At 49.3% G+C, this 14,968-nt stretch overlaps 1 protein-coding gene across 4 annotated transcripts in view; it reads left to right on the top strand.

Annotated features, from left to right (window-relative positions):
• The window catches only part of Col18a1 (collagen type XVIII alpha 1 chain), a 60,948-nt gene that overhangs the window by 9,383 nt on the left and 36,597 nt on the right, over positions 1 to 14,968 (top strand). For all 4 annotated transcript variants that reach the window (XM_038341170.1, XM_038341169.1, XM_038341172.1 and 1 more), the window contains exon 2: positions 9,861 to 10,405. In XM_038341170.1, coding sequence (XP_038197098.1) covers positions 9,861 to 10,405 — 545 coding nt within the window. The remainder of the gene's footprint in view (positions 1 to 9,860; positions 10,406 to 14,968) is intronic.

Raw genomic sequence — 14,968 nt, 5'->3', positions numbered from 1 at the left:
GTTGTGGAATTTTCAGACAGCTTGTTGCTGTGGATGAACACAGTGATTTCTCTGTTAGCAGGGGTGTCTTACTGTCTCGTCCCTTTGTTCTGTAATCAAACTTGGAGGTCACAGCTTGTGCCCCAATTCAGGTCTGGTCACCCATCCTCAAAAAGCAATTAAAAGAGCCAAATTAAAAATAGAAAGCATGAAAAGGAGATTTATTCAGCGGCCACATTGGGAAGAGGGAGAAGGAGGAGATCCAGCAGACCACATAAGTCTGTCTTCATGTGAGATCAAAGTTTAACAGAGAGCCAAGGAAGCGCACATCTAAGCAGCCCCAGTCAAGATGTGGTCCTTCCAATCACTGGATCACTAGTCCTGCCAATCACTGGGCCATCTGGGATGGATGCTGGGCTTCTGTCTCATCCTGGAAGGTGGTCTGACAAGATGTGAGGACCTTGTAAAATCTCTTTCCAGGAGACAAGTTCCCCCTTTGGCAGGTGCCTTTTCCTTCTCCCAGTGTGGGATTCCTGGGGGGGGGGGGGCGGATTCCCATTTCTTTGGGGCCCTTTGTATCAACAGCTTGACAGATTAAGAAACAAAAGGGTCTCTTTAGAGTACTTTCATTTCTGCAGACTGATTATAGTCCTAAGAAGCTTGTAGAGTCTTTGGGTGTTTGATATTCAAGGTTGTGCTGACAACTTCTTCCTTTCCAACCTGCCCTGCCTTTGCTGTTGCTTCTTCTCCTTTTCCGCCTCCTTATCCCCCACCCCCACACACACACGGACGCACCATATACACACACATTACACCATACAATGGCTAAGAAGATAGCTTGCCTTGCTTCTGCTTCCTATAGACAAGGCTTCTATCTTTTTGAGTCGGGGACTCATGTAGCTCAGGCTGGCCTCAGATTTACCATGTAGCCAAGGATGACTTTGAGTTCCTGTTCTCCAGTGCTCAGCTGAGGAATTCTGCAATTTTAGGGATGTACTACCATGTCCACTTGGGAATTGAACCCAAGGCCCCATGCATTCTAGGCAAGTGCTCTACCAACTGAGCTATATCAGCAAGCCTGTACGTGGTGCTTGTTGTGGGCTTTTCACACATGACTCATCTGATGCTGAGATCTCTAGTGTTTTCAATGGGGAACGGTGCTGCAGCTTGCCCAGTGCTTGTCTTGCATCCTCTGAGATGTTGGTTATTTATGCATTCAGCATGCAGCATGATTGCACTGATGGAGCTCATGTGCAGGCTGCCCTGAATCCCAGGAATACACTCACATAACCAGCATGCACGGGTCTTTCAACATACTGAAAGGATTTGCTGGTAATTTTTGTTGAGGATTTTTGAGACACCCTTCATTGGGGGACACTGGCCTGTAGATTTTTTTCCTTGTTTTTAGCATCTTTGCCTGGCTGTGGAATTGGAGTAGTACCCGTCTCCTAGAATGAGATAGAAAGTTTTCTCTCATCAGTATTTTGGGATAAGTTTAGAAGAATTGATGTTATTTCTTTGAATGTTTTGTAGACTTCTCAGAGTAACACCTCTGGGCCCAGGGCTTTTGTTGGAGATTTTAAAAAAGTATTCTTTCAGTCTCCTGCCTAGCTGTAGGTCTGCCAATCAGAGTGTCCTCATGGCTCAGTCTGGTAGCTTTTGTACGTCTAGAAATTTGCCCCCTTCGTTTTAATTTTGCCATGGTCTCTCATAGCCCATTTCACCCACAGTTAGTGATGGCCTCATTCTCCTGACCTTTGCCATGGGTCACTTTCTTTTCTGGGTCTGCTTTACAAGGTCCATCAGTTTTGTTGATCTTTCCAAAGAGCTGACTTTGGTTCCATTGATTTTCCTCAGATGTGTTCCCGTTCTTCCCTTTGTTTCGTTCTCCCTTATTTTTCCCCTTCTGTTTGCTGGAATAGGTTTGTTGTTGTTGTTTTGGTTTTTCCTTTTTTTCTTTTTCCTAATTATGTATGCACAATGGGTTGTTCATCTGTGACCACTTGTCTCTTAATGAATGTTTATAACTACATATTTCCCCTTTCAATGATTTTTTTTTAAAAAATTGCCCCGCCAGGTTTTATGGGGTTTTGTTGCTGTTTTTTGTTGGTGTGTGTGTGTGTGTGTGGTGTGTGTGCGCGCGTGCGTGTGCACGCACACGCAACATTCTGATTTTTATCATTTCTACATATTTTCTCATGTCTTTCTCGATTCTTGTATCCTAAAATGGCTGTTTAGGATAACAAATTTGTAAGTATTCCAGTTTTACTTGTTTTTTATGTCTAACTTGATCTCAAAGTGGTTGGAGAGTATATGTTATATATGTTGAGGCTTTTAGTGGCCTGACATGTGCCTGTCTTGGACATGTTACATCTGCACCAGAGAGGAGCCTAGGTGCCACTGTGGCTGGCAGTGCCCTGTGCACGCCCACAGAGATGAGGAGTTTTTCCTTATCTTCCTTATCTGGTTGTTCTGCCCTTTAGTGAGAGGGGGTGGCAGTTACTGCTGTTGTAGAACTGTCTGTTTCTCCCCTTGTTCTGTCGTTTTGCTTCATGTATGGTAGAGGTCTCTTATGTCATAGCACCCTCCTATATTGGTTCCTTTCTGTTCCCTTCCCCTTTGTAAGGCATTGGTTTACATTCTATTCTGTCTGATATCATAGTTACTACCTTGTATTCTCTTCACACAGGTGGTTCTTTCGCTTTCAATCTGTTTGGATCGAAAATGTTTCAGCAGACAGTGTATGACTGTGTTTTTTTTTTAATTACTTGCCCAGGTTCTGTCTTAAAATTTTAAAATTATGTCTATCTATTTATATTTATATTTATTTAAATAATTGTGTGTGTGTGTGTGTGTGTGTGTGTGTGTGTATGTAACACATGCCTGTAACATGGTTTATATGTAGAAATTGGAGGAGAACTTACAATTACCAGTTCTTTCCACCGAGTGGGTTCCTGATATCAATAGCAGACACTTTTACTTGCAGAGCAATTTCACGGGCCCAAATCTCTTCTCTTTAGATCAACACCCAATCCGTTTACATTTATTGTAATTGCTGCCCTTGAGGACTTCACTGCTGTTGATAATACTGCTTTGTGCTAATACTTCTGTTCCTCATTTCCTGCTCTAGTCTGTTAGGTGATTTAAAAAAAATGATTTGTTTTTATTTCATGTGTGTGTTTTGTTACATGTATGTATGTGCACTATTTGTATACTTGGTGCCTGCAGAGGTCAGAAAAGGGCTCAGGATCCCCTGGAACTGGAGTTAGCAGTCATGAGCTGCCTTGTGGGTACTGGGAATCAAACCCAGGTTCTCTATAAAGATCATCTGATACTCTTAGCTACTGAGCCATCTCTCACTATCCCCTTTATTTGATATTTTAATGAAATGTTTAAATGTTTAAATGCCTTTTTATTTTATTTTTATGAATATTCTGTATTTGTGTGTGCGTGTGGTTACCATGTATAGTTTTACACTTGTCATCTTCAAACTCTATATCTACTTTATCTTTTATCATAACAATGGAAAACTATAACTATTCTTCAACTCCATCAAAGACTCCAGAAGGATATAATATTACCTAGGTGAACAAGAAGTAAGCTACTTCCAAAACTCTAGAAATCACAGAGATATCTCGCTGCCTGGACAGTCACCCAAAGTTCTATATTCTAATCTGAACATACACTAGGTTAATTCCAGTGGTATTCAAATGTGCTACTCCCTTGTAGCTCTGTCTCCAACCCTTTTTATTGTTGAGATCCCTTCATGAGTGTCTTGCTGTTTTTGAGGCGGAGTTTCTCTGTGTAACAGCAATGACTGTTCTGGAACTTTCTTTGTAGACCAGGCTGACCTTAAACTCACAGAGATCTGCCTCTGCCTCCCAAGTGCCAGGATTAAAGGCGTGTGCCAGCACTTCTGGCTCCTCAGTGACATTTCTGTACACAGGCAACCCAAAACAAAAATGTGATAATCCCTTGATTATGTTTAAATTAGGCAGAAAACAAAATGTAGAGTAGCCTGGTGTTCTTAAAGCAATACAGCTTCAGTGATTGATTGTGGCTCATCATTTATGAGGATCTTTGCTCCTTCATATGGCCATGTGACGACTTATAATCCCTGTCTGTCCCTTGATTTCACAGTGTAGTACTTGAAAGTTCTGGTGGAAGGGAACACTGTGACAGATTGTTAGGGGTAAAGAGTCTCTTAGAGGCGTTGTTGGTGCCATGGACAGACAGCCAGATAAATACCAGTACGAGGTGAACTCTGAGAGGGAATCAGGGTCCTCAAGGGCTCTCTGAGGAAGGAGATTTCGCAGCTAGGCTTTCTGATTAATCTACAGGATCAGGGAAGGGAGTGGAAAGTCGGCCTTGCGTAGATGCCCCATTCCCAGCATTGTGTATCTGATGGATTTAGCAGCACCCTTCTCTGCTCCAAAGAGACCATTTCTGGTTCTCTCTGCTCAGAGTCTTCCAGGAACTCACTTGGAAACATTTCCTTCAAAAAGGCAAATCTTAAGGCACCATTAGCTCAGATTATGTGTCTAGCCTAGGTGACTAGCCTAGGTGCCAGAAGGCTCGAGGCTCCTGCAGTCAGCATCTCTGGCCCAGAGCTCAGCCTCCCCACCTGAGCACGTGCCTCTAGCCTGGAGTGAGGACATCCATGAACGTGTGGATAGATCTGGTTCATCCCCATCTCAAGCCGTGCAACACAAGTCCCACTGAGCATCTTTGGGAACCTTGTTCTCTCCACTGAAGTCTGTGCCTGGATGTGGTCACACACAGGAACAGCTCCTGCCACATAGTTCTGGTGTCTTAGGAGCTGTCCTGCCTTTTTTTCCTGTGGCTGCCTGCTTCTGGTATTTTCTCTAACACCCAGGGATAACTCTGCCCACTGAGCACCTTTAGGTGTTTCCCGCGTCTTGTCTTAATGGCCTGCTTACCCATTGGCTCATTGGATTATCTGCCTGTGTAGACTAAACCCTGGCCCAGCATCTTAAGCAGGTCCTGATCCGGGTCTCTGGGACAACCCTTCCTAGGCACTGCCCTATTCTCAAGACCCAGGATCTTTTTCTTCCAAGCAGGATCATACTGGAGCATATCCTCCTCACCAGAAGATTCCCACCAGGGCCATTGGTTTTTTTTTTTGTTTTTTTGTTTTTGTTTTTTTTTTTTGGTTTTTTGTGACAGGGTTTCTCTGCAGCTTTTTTAGAGCCTGTCCTGGAACTAGCTCTTGTAGACCAGGCTGGCCTCGAACTCACAGAGATCCACCTGCCTCTGCCTCCCGAGTGCTGGGATTAAAGGCGTGCGCCACCACCGCCTGGCTACCAGGGCCATTGTTGAACCACACTGACCATGTGGGGTTTGGAATATCATGGAGGGGCTTAGGCAAGCAGGTCAGCCCAAGCCTTCACTTACTCAAGTCAGTTTTAATCTTTCCGTCAAGGTGCAGTGCTGTCTGGGAATGTTTCATTCTGTGTCTTTTTCTTTTGATATGACGGCCAGGCGTGTGCCCACTCTGGGCTTGCGCACTCTCTAGTTGCTACTGGGTTACAAAACAGCCTTAGGAGACTTTGTAAAAACACTCTGGAGGCTCAAGACCTCCCATCTTTCGTTTCTTTCAATTTCAACAGAAAAGGTGCCTAGGGGATGTCATTAAGACACACCATTTTGCTGTGTATGCTGAGGCCACCGTTGCCAGATTCATGTGTACCTACGTGGGCAGTTCCCAGACAAAGGTCAAAGGACGGCTTCAACCTGACCCTGTTCTAGGTTGCAATGCTTGCCTTGTCCCTGTGTTCTGCATCTTTCCCCTCAGGCCTCCTGTGCAATTTTTGCACAATTTCTTCACTGTGCCATTGTTTGTATTAACTTCGACACTTTTGGCCTAACTCAAGACTGTCTTCCACCCAAGAATTTACAGTATATATTCAGGTTGCTGGTCCACCTGAACCCAAACCACCCTCTTATTTTATGCTTTTTATTGATCATGGTATGTTTCCCCCCAGCTTTTGCCTTTTCCCTGCTCTGGCTTGGTTATAGTTTCTCAATTCCACAAGGACTCTGAATATCTCTTCAAATGGCTCCATTCAAGGCTTCACAAAACTAGCCCCTAAGGCCTCATTCCACAATGAATCTAGTGCAGCTCATTGCCTATAGCTCAGTGGAGCCAGGCCTGGGTGGATGTAATAAAACTCTCCATGCCGGCTGCTTAGTTCAAATAACTCTCTTGAGCCTTTCCCCACAGCAGTGTAGACAGTCACTTGCTGGAATGTTTCTGGAGGTTTCTCTCCCGCCCACTGGTTTTTGAATAACCACTCTGAAGCTTAATAGTAATTACAAACTGTTTGGACTATTAGCTCAGGTTTATTATTAACTAGCTCTTACAACTTAAATTAACCCATTTCTATTATTGTATATTTTACTACAATGCTCATGGCTTGTTACCTCACATCTTGTTTCCCCCGGCAGCTGCTGGCATCTCTCAGACTCCACCTTCTTTCTCCCCTCTCTCTCTCTTGGATTTCCCTCCTGGCTCTATTCTGCCCTGCCATAGGCCCAATCAGCTTCTTCATTAACCAATAGTGATAAAACATTTACAGCATACAGAGGGGCATCCCACATCACTGGACTACTTGCTGGACTTGTACCCCTGGATTCTGCCACTGTGTACTAAGTGACCATTTGGTACCCAGGCTGGGTCCAGCACAGATGTTACTGTCCATCCCATGTCCCCACACAGCAACTGTATGTTTGTGCCTGAATAGACCACAGAATTTAGAAGCAGGGAAGAACTGCCATGAGTTCCTCTGACTCAAGGAAAATGAAGAGCTAGATTTTTTTCCAGAAGTTTCCGCTGCTTGATTGGCAGTTGGGTATCTCAGATATGCGCCCCTCTGGTGCTGGACTGGAAGTTTCTTCATAGTGACATCTCCCTGGACTCTAGAACCGGGACTCAGGCCCGGTTCTTTGGGGCAGGGCTGCCACAGTCTGAGTTTTACATGGTTGGAAGCCCAGAGAGACCAGGGACAGGCTGCCATAGCCTGAGTCCTATACACAGCAGCTCCCAGAGCATATGAGGGGGAAGTGAATGACCAGCCCAGAGATGGATGTGCAGTCTGGCCCCAGGCTGCCTCCCTGGGAGAGCCAATTGGCAAGTTGGGGGGGGGGGGCCCTGGTTGTCAGAAGCCCGGCACATATAGAAAGATAGATCTATTCCATTGCATTGGAGGAGTCAAGGACCCCTGAGCAGCCCATGGGCTACTGGCTTAGCTGGAGGCCGTTCTCCCAGGCAGGCAGACTGGATTGGCCAGGATCCTTGATGAGGGAGGGAGTGTCACCTGCTTAGAGATGCACTCTTGTCCTGGTGCTGATGATCCATCTGCCATGATCCCTGTGAAGGGTCTTTTTCTCATAATGTTTGCCTAACTGAGCCCTTGCCAAAGGGCTATGCCGTCTGCCCTCATGTTCTAGAACTAGGCCCTGCTGCTGAGGTTGGCAGTAAAGATGCCGTGAAGTCAAGGGTCTGGAAAGTTGCACTGGGAAATGGACTGGCTCTTGTCCCGGGAGGGAGGCTGGCAGGGGCTCCTGTACCACCAGGAGCCTGGTCCAATCAGGTGGGAGTACCAGATATTCTCCCTATTGGTCCCTCCAGAGTCAAGCCTTTACTGTTCTTGTGGGGGGGGATGTATAGTGGTACATTATTTGTGTTTTAATAAATAAAGCTTGCCTGAAGATCAGCATGCAAAACAGCCACACTAGTCAGCTTTACAGGCCAGACTGTGGTGGCACACACCTTTAATCCCAGTATCCACACTAGTCATCCATAGAGGCCAGACAATGGTGTTGCATGCCTTTAATCCTAGTGCTAGAGCAGAATATAAAATGGCAGGAGACTGGTCTCACACTCAGTATCAGTCTGAGGATTCATGGAGGCAGAATTCGCCCATTTCGGTCTGAGGTGGAGGTAAGAGCCAGTAGCTGGCCGCTTTGCTTTTCTGATCTTCAGCTGGAACCCCAATATCTGTCTCTGGGTTTTTATTATTCATGCTACAGAGATGCTGGCTGTATGTAATTGGTCCCACATGTAGCTCAAGGGTGTACGTGTTTAAATACCGCCCTTTCAGAACTGTACCTGCTTACTTCAGGGGAGGTGGACTTAACCAGGTAGCACTTCCATTCCTGGATCTGAGGTCAGATGGGTGACTGGAGGAGTCTCAGCTTGCAAAGGGACCACCGTCCTCCAGAAGGGCCTCTGAGCCCTCAGGGCATGGCACAGGCCTTGCTCCTTAACCACAAATGAGCTTCCTGGCCTAGGCAGCCAGGCCCTTCCCCCATCACGATGCTGTAACCAGAGAGCAGAGCCAGTGATCTTACTGCCCTGGCATTTGGCATCTACTCCCAGCAGAGCCGAAAAGAATTTCATAGAAAGGAAATGGAAGGGCTTGGGAAGAGCTAGTTGTAGGTCTCTAAGGACCCAGGGTTCATCATGGCACACACTGGTGCCTTCTAGCCCAGAAAGCCAGCAGCTGTAGAGTCCTGTGTGCTGGGCTAGTAGGGCTCCAGGGATTTTTGCTGTCCTAGAAGGAGGGGCAGAATGGCCTCATCTCCAGCATTCAGGCAGCACGCATGACTTGGCTGCAGAATTTCAAGTGTGAACTCCGGGTCCCAGCATTTCTGGTGAGAAGGAAACACTGTAGCAGCTATGATTGTGACGGATCACTGACCTCCCAAGGCTAGCCCGCCACCCTTCTCTGCTCTCATCTTGAAGGCTGCAGACACTCAACTCTTGCAAGCCATGCCCCCACCAAGCTGTGTCCACTCTGCTCCTGGCCAGCACTCAGGGTTTAAGGAACATGTGACAGGATGAGACTTATGGGGACCCTTGCAGCAGTTCAGGATGTCCACTCGGCACACAAAGCTGTTCTTTGTCCCCTGAGGGATGTGCTCTATGGCGGCTCTTGTCTTCTGGTTTTGAGGGGCTTGGTGACTCCATTTGTCCTGTGAATTTGGGGGTTCAGTATTTCTCATCTCTTACTCAATAGGGGCCTTGTTATTCTAGCCCCACAGCCTGACCTGAGGCATGGTATCCTTACACACTCCATACTACCAAGCACGCCTGCCTCCAGCCGTTCCTTCCTCTTGACTGTGAACTTTCTTGCCCAAGCGCCTCCTCCCAGGCTTTGTAATGCTGGACTGCTTGGGTGTGTTGAGTGGCCCTGGTGGCCCTGGCCTAAAGACGAGAAGGGCTCGTACATCTGTGCCCAACTCAAAATGGTGCCAGGAGTGAAGTCTGTAAGTGAAATGGGTCACTGGCCACCCCGGGGCACTTTAGAAGAGTCGTAAATCCGGGAGAGTCTGTACTGGGCTGCCGCTGCCAGCTGTCATGCAGCCTTCTGCACCGTAGTGTGGTGTTAAGCTTCAGGGAGCAGAAATGGCCACGGAAGAGCACCTAAGGAACAGGCATGTGGGGAACCAGAGTGAGAATTTGATGCTAACTTTAGAAACCATAATGGTGAGATGAAGCCAGGGAAAGCCGACTTTGGAGCCTGGCCATTTGAGTCTCCCAGGTTTGATTTATCTCTAGCTGACTCCCAGACCAGGTGGAGCTTGTATCGCCTCCTCTCTCTTTGCGGTAGAGAGGTCTTACTCCATGTCTGTGTCCTCCTATAGAGTCAGAGTGGGAGACTCCATGCCCCAGCCCCTCACTTCCATCTTGGGATATTTGCTTTGGCCCGGGAATCCATGAAAGCAGGGAGAGACCCAAAGAGATGGCCACGCAGACCCGGATAAGGGGTGGTTTCGTGGTCTGTGTCTCCTTGGATGCCACTGTGACTGAGTCTGTTCCCGTGCAGCCACCTCACCAGATGTCTTTCTCTTTGCAGAGAACATTGCTGAGGAGGTGGGGCTGCCACAGCTCCTCGGGGACCCTCTGCCCCCGCAGATCCAACAGATCGAAGACCCCGACGTTGGGCCAGCCTACGTCTTTGGACCAGACTCCAGCGGTGGCCAGGTGGCCCAGTACCACTTCCCTAGACTCTTCTTCCGTGACTTTTCACTCCTGTTTCATATTCAGCCGGCCACAAAGGCCGCAGGGGTGCTGTTTGCCATCACAGACGCTGCGCAGACAGTGGTCTCGCTGGGCGTGAAGCTCTCGGGGGTGCAAGATGGCTACCAGAACATCTCGCTGCTCTACACGGAACACGGTGCCAGCCAGACCCACACGGGTGCCAGCTTCCACCTGCCTGCGTTTGTTGGCCAGTGGACACACTTCGCGCTCAGCGTGGATGGAGGCTCTGTGGCTCTCTATATAGACTGCGAAGAGTTCCAGAAGGTGCCATTTGTTCGGTCCCCACAAGGCCTGGAACTGGAGCATGACTCTGGCCTCTTCGTGGGTCAGGCTGGAGCAGCTGACCCTGACAAGTTCCAGGTAACCTATGCTGCCCTACGGTGTGCTGAGCCAGGGGAGGAGGGGACCCAGGGGACCAGGGAAAGCAAGTTCCTCTAGTTGATGCTGCAGCCTGGGGCACCCACACTTGTGGCTTCCCCACTTGTGGCTGCAGTGGCTTCTGTTCCAACTTTTGTTCTTTGTTTGGTACCCTGGATGCCTCACACTGGGCTTTTCTGAGTTCTTTGAGACCCCAGGGTCCACAGATGGCTGCTGGAAGCCGTTCTTTTCTCGGGCTCCCATCCTGAGTATGAGCCAGGTATGAGCCAGGGCCTGGGGTGAGCTGGAGGCACCAAGCTTAGGCTAGGAGGGTGTGGGACTTTGTAGGGGCTCAGCTACTTCACCTGAAAAGTAAGTGCTTAGGCATCTTGTGGAAAAGACAGGCTTGGGGCCATACACCTGTAACCCCACCTGAGAGGGGCCATACACCTGTAACCCCACCTGGGAGGGGACATACACCTGTAATCCCACCTGGGAGGGGACATACACCTGTAATCCCACCTGGGAGGGGACATATACCTGTAACCCCACCTGGGAGGGGACATATACCTGTAACCCCACCTGGGAGGGGACATACACCTGTAATCCCACCTGGAAGGGGACATATACCTGTAACCCCACCTGGGAGGGGACATACACCTGTAATCCCACCAAGGAGTCAGAAGGAGAATGATCTAGAGTTCCAGGCTCATTTGAGACTCTCTCTCAAAACTAATGACCAAAATTACTCACTTAAAGCCAGTCACCCAGAGGGTCTTCCTTTATCTGCACACAGTTGAGGGAGTACCCTGCTGGGAATGGGGACTGGGACGTTACACAACAGACCTGCTTAGGTCAGCCGTTCTGGGGTCTTTATTATTTTAATAAAGACTGAGACTAGCTCCGGACCCATTGGGTGACAGTGAGAGGCCCGTGACTCTCTCCCATGTTCCTACGTTTCTCATAGGAGGGCACTCTTCCTGAGATCCCAGCTGGGAGCCCAGCCTCTTGAGAACAAGTGCGTGGGGACCCTCAGCTGGCACTGACTCATGACTCCTGAATCCAGTACGCCAGCCATCAGCAGCTGGACGCCCCTGCCCAACCCAGACAGGGGTCCCTGTGTGTGCAAGGAAGGACATGTCCCCAGGGACAGACAGTCAATTATGACCCAGACAAGGGCCTGCTGTTGTAAGTTGTTCTAAGTCCTGTGTCCACAGCTCTGAAAGCTGACCTTCTGCCTCTGGCAGGAACTTTTAACCCACGGAGTTCAAGAGCTACCGGGACTTTGGCACCAAACTGGGCCCCTGTGTGTTTTCCTTCTGCTCTTCAAACGCGATTCCCAGAAAGCGGAGCGTCATTGTTTCCAGAGTGGGACATTTGTGCTGTGCTGTCACCATCATTTCTCAAGGGGATGGCAGGCCTCAGAGGTTCTGTCCGTCTCCGACTTCCACAGCAGAGCTGGTGAGAAGTAGGGTATGTGAGACTCAGTGGTGTTAACGAAGAGGCACAGCCCCCTGAGAGAGGTGGGCCTCATCACTGCCTGGGTCTTACCCGGCTGTGTAAAAAAGGTTTGCCGGTTGGATATCTAGACACGCTGTATCATTTTCATTTAAATTTCTTGGTGTGTTTGTGAACGTGAGCTTCTTCCCCCTGCCTTTGGATTTTGGTGGGAGAATTCAGCCATTCCTAATTGATTTATACAGCTCTCCATATTTGAAAGAAACTTAGCCCTGGCTGTGTATGCACACATATTATTTCCCAGCCTGCCATTAGTCTGTTCACTTAAAAAAACACGATTGGGGCATGTAAGGTGTTTGTTTGGTTAATTTTGGGTCTGGGAGAGAAAAACCCACAACCTTGGATATGAAAATTCTTTGGTGGTTGAAGGAGAGAGACAGAGAGCATTCGGGGAACTGTGCTGGTCATTGCAGACCATAGACGCCTCCCCCGCTGACCTCAGCAGTCTTACCCTGCCTGCTGCTGTACGCTAGGTCTCAGGATCCTTTCTGTTTTAAGGATGCCAGGTGGAGCAAGGGAGATGTGCTGGTGGCAGAACAGGAGATAGTTGGATTCAGCACAAGTTGGATTTGCAGACTTGGTGCTGCGGTCTTTGGGGGGAGGAGTCACTGTATCATGTGACTCATGACATGACCAAAGCTAGCCCAGAGCTCCGGGAGTCAGGGAACCAAGGAACTGAAGAGCCAGCTCTCTGGGATGGAAGCCAGCGGGATGGGGAGCTAGGCTTCCTCTGAGTCATCTCAAGTGAGGATGCTCTGCCCTACCTGCACCCACACACTGCCAGGGAGAGCCGGGCTGTGCCTACAGCTACCTAGACCTGGTCCTTGCTGGGTGATGGTCCTCACAGATTGATGTCATTGTCTTCTTGTCTGTCCGTTTGAGTTTGGTCATGAGCGTCATTCTGGTTACCAGTTCCCTCAAAGCATGGCTTCCGGCTGTGTTTCAGTGCAGGTGTTCTTTTGGTTATGTTGTGTGTCTTGTAGTTATAATTTATCTTGACTACTTTTTCCTGTCAGAGGTGCCTCTACTTCTTCTTATTTTCTTTCTTTTCTTTTGTCTTTCTTTCCTAGTGTGGGTGCTAGGGAGGACTAAACCCAGGACCTCCCACATGCTGGGCCAGTATTTCCCATGGAACCCAGCCCAGCCCTGTGTTGTCTTTATGAGGTCCACACCTTGGCTTAAGGTTCCTTTTGTGGTTCTCTTTCACCTCCAGTAACCCCCCCAACCCCTGGTGCCTTTGACCCCAGGAGAGACCCCGCTAAGCGCAGGTTTCCCAGTGTTCTCTTTCAGCTGGGCATCTCAAGGTCAATTTTCATTTCCTTCATCCAGACTTGAGGTTATGAATTTTCCTCAGGGTGCAGCTGTGGCCCCATCATCAGAGTAATGAATGTGTGTGTGGTGCGGAGAGGTGGCCCCAGCCCTCAGGTGTGTGATGTCAGAACAGGCCTCCCTGTATGGGAGCTGGAGCAGGCAGCAGAGACAGAATCTGACCCCGGCAGTTCCGCTCCTGATCGAGGAGAACAGAGCCCTCATGGGTCCACTCTCAGCCCATCTCTCCCGGTGCTTCTCAGCAGTCTGTCCCACTGGCTCCTCCTGCTCAGTGTTCTGGCAAATAAAGCTTCACGGACCCCTCTTCTTGCATCTGAGGTAGCCTGTGGTGGGTATAGTGCCACAGCATGGATGCCATTTTCTTCCTGGGCATTGTAAGAGACCAAAGGAGGCTGGCTGTGATGACGTGGCCTGTCGGGACCTGGTCATGGGAGCTGAGACCTGAAGCCAGAGGCCCGTGAAGCAGGGTGGGGCAATGAGTATGGGGCCCTAGGGATGGATGTCAGGCATTAGCAAACAGCAGGCAGCATGGCTGGGTCACACCGCAGCAGGAACTGGCCATGGGAGGTCAGAAAGGGAGGGAGGGAGGGAGGGGAAGATGGGCTGAGGGGGAAAGGGTGGGGCAAAGAGGCCACCCTGAAGGCCATGGGGAGACTAGGATGCAGCCCATGAGACCAAACTAGCAGGTGGCCCCACTTCATGGCTTCAGCCTCTGACCTCTGCTGGCTAGGACACTGCTTCTGCCATGGCAGGCTCAGGTGAGCCAAGATGGTGCTGTGCCTCCTGCTGACGGGGATCTGTTTTGAGTGACTTCCCCATGGCTGAAGCACGGTCGGTCGGCGTGGCAGAAAGAGTTTCACGTGGCACTCGTCTCTAAATGTTCACAGTCCCCCATTTTCCAAGGTCCAGATTGCATAACTTCTGGGTCCAAGTCCATTCAATATTTGCAGTGGGTCTTATGGTTTTTGTACAACTGACATCGTCCCCATTAGCCATTGGGAGAACTCCAGGCGGGGGTGGAGGAGTCACAAGGGCAGGATACAGAGCTGAGCTCAGCGCAGACACAAGGTTTTTCTGCCCTCTGGAGGCCTTTTCCAGATGCAGGCACCCACAGCCTCGGCAGAGAGTGTGGCACCATCCACAGCAGTGAGCCTGTCTGTGTGGAACGCTGTGTCTGTTGCTGAGACCACCCGAAACGCCCCTGGCCAGCACTGCCCTTAGGAAGCAGTTTTCTAGAGTTTAAACCCAATTCCTCCTGACCCTGGGGGCTCTCCACTGTCACCAAGGGGCTGCAGCCGCTCTGAGCGGGCTTCTGAAGATGTCCATTCTGTCCCCAGATGCTATTGACCCCAAAAGCTGGCTGACAGGAAATGTGCATCTCCCTTCCAGTGAATGTGGCTGGGACTGAGTGGTGCAGGGCTCCTGGGCATGGGTGATACCCGCCGTTACACACACACACACACACACACACACACACACACCATATGCTCCTTCTCACACAATCGTGTGTACTTACTTATATGTTGTCCTGATGTCATATGCTCCTTCTCACACAATCGTGTGTACTTACTTATATGTTGTCCTGATGTCATATGCTCCTTCTCACACAATCGTGTGTACTTACTTATATGTTGTCCTGATGTTATTAGCTTGGTAGAACTCCCAGAATCCCCTTGGACCCAAATACAGGCAGATCATTCTTCACCTGCTGGTCCAATG

The sequence above is a fragment of the Arvicola amphibius genome, chromosome 9, assembly GCF_903992535.2.
Source record: "Arvicola amphibius chromosome 9, mArvAmp1.2, whole genome shotgun sequence".
Lineage (NCBI taxonomy): Eukaryota > Metazoa > Chordata > Mammalia > Rodentia > Cricetidae > Arvicola > Arvicola amphibius.
This window is presented reverse-complemented; position numbering and strand designations above follow the sequence as displayed.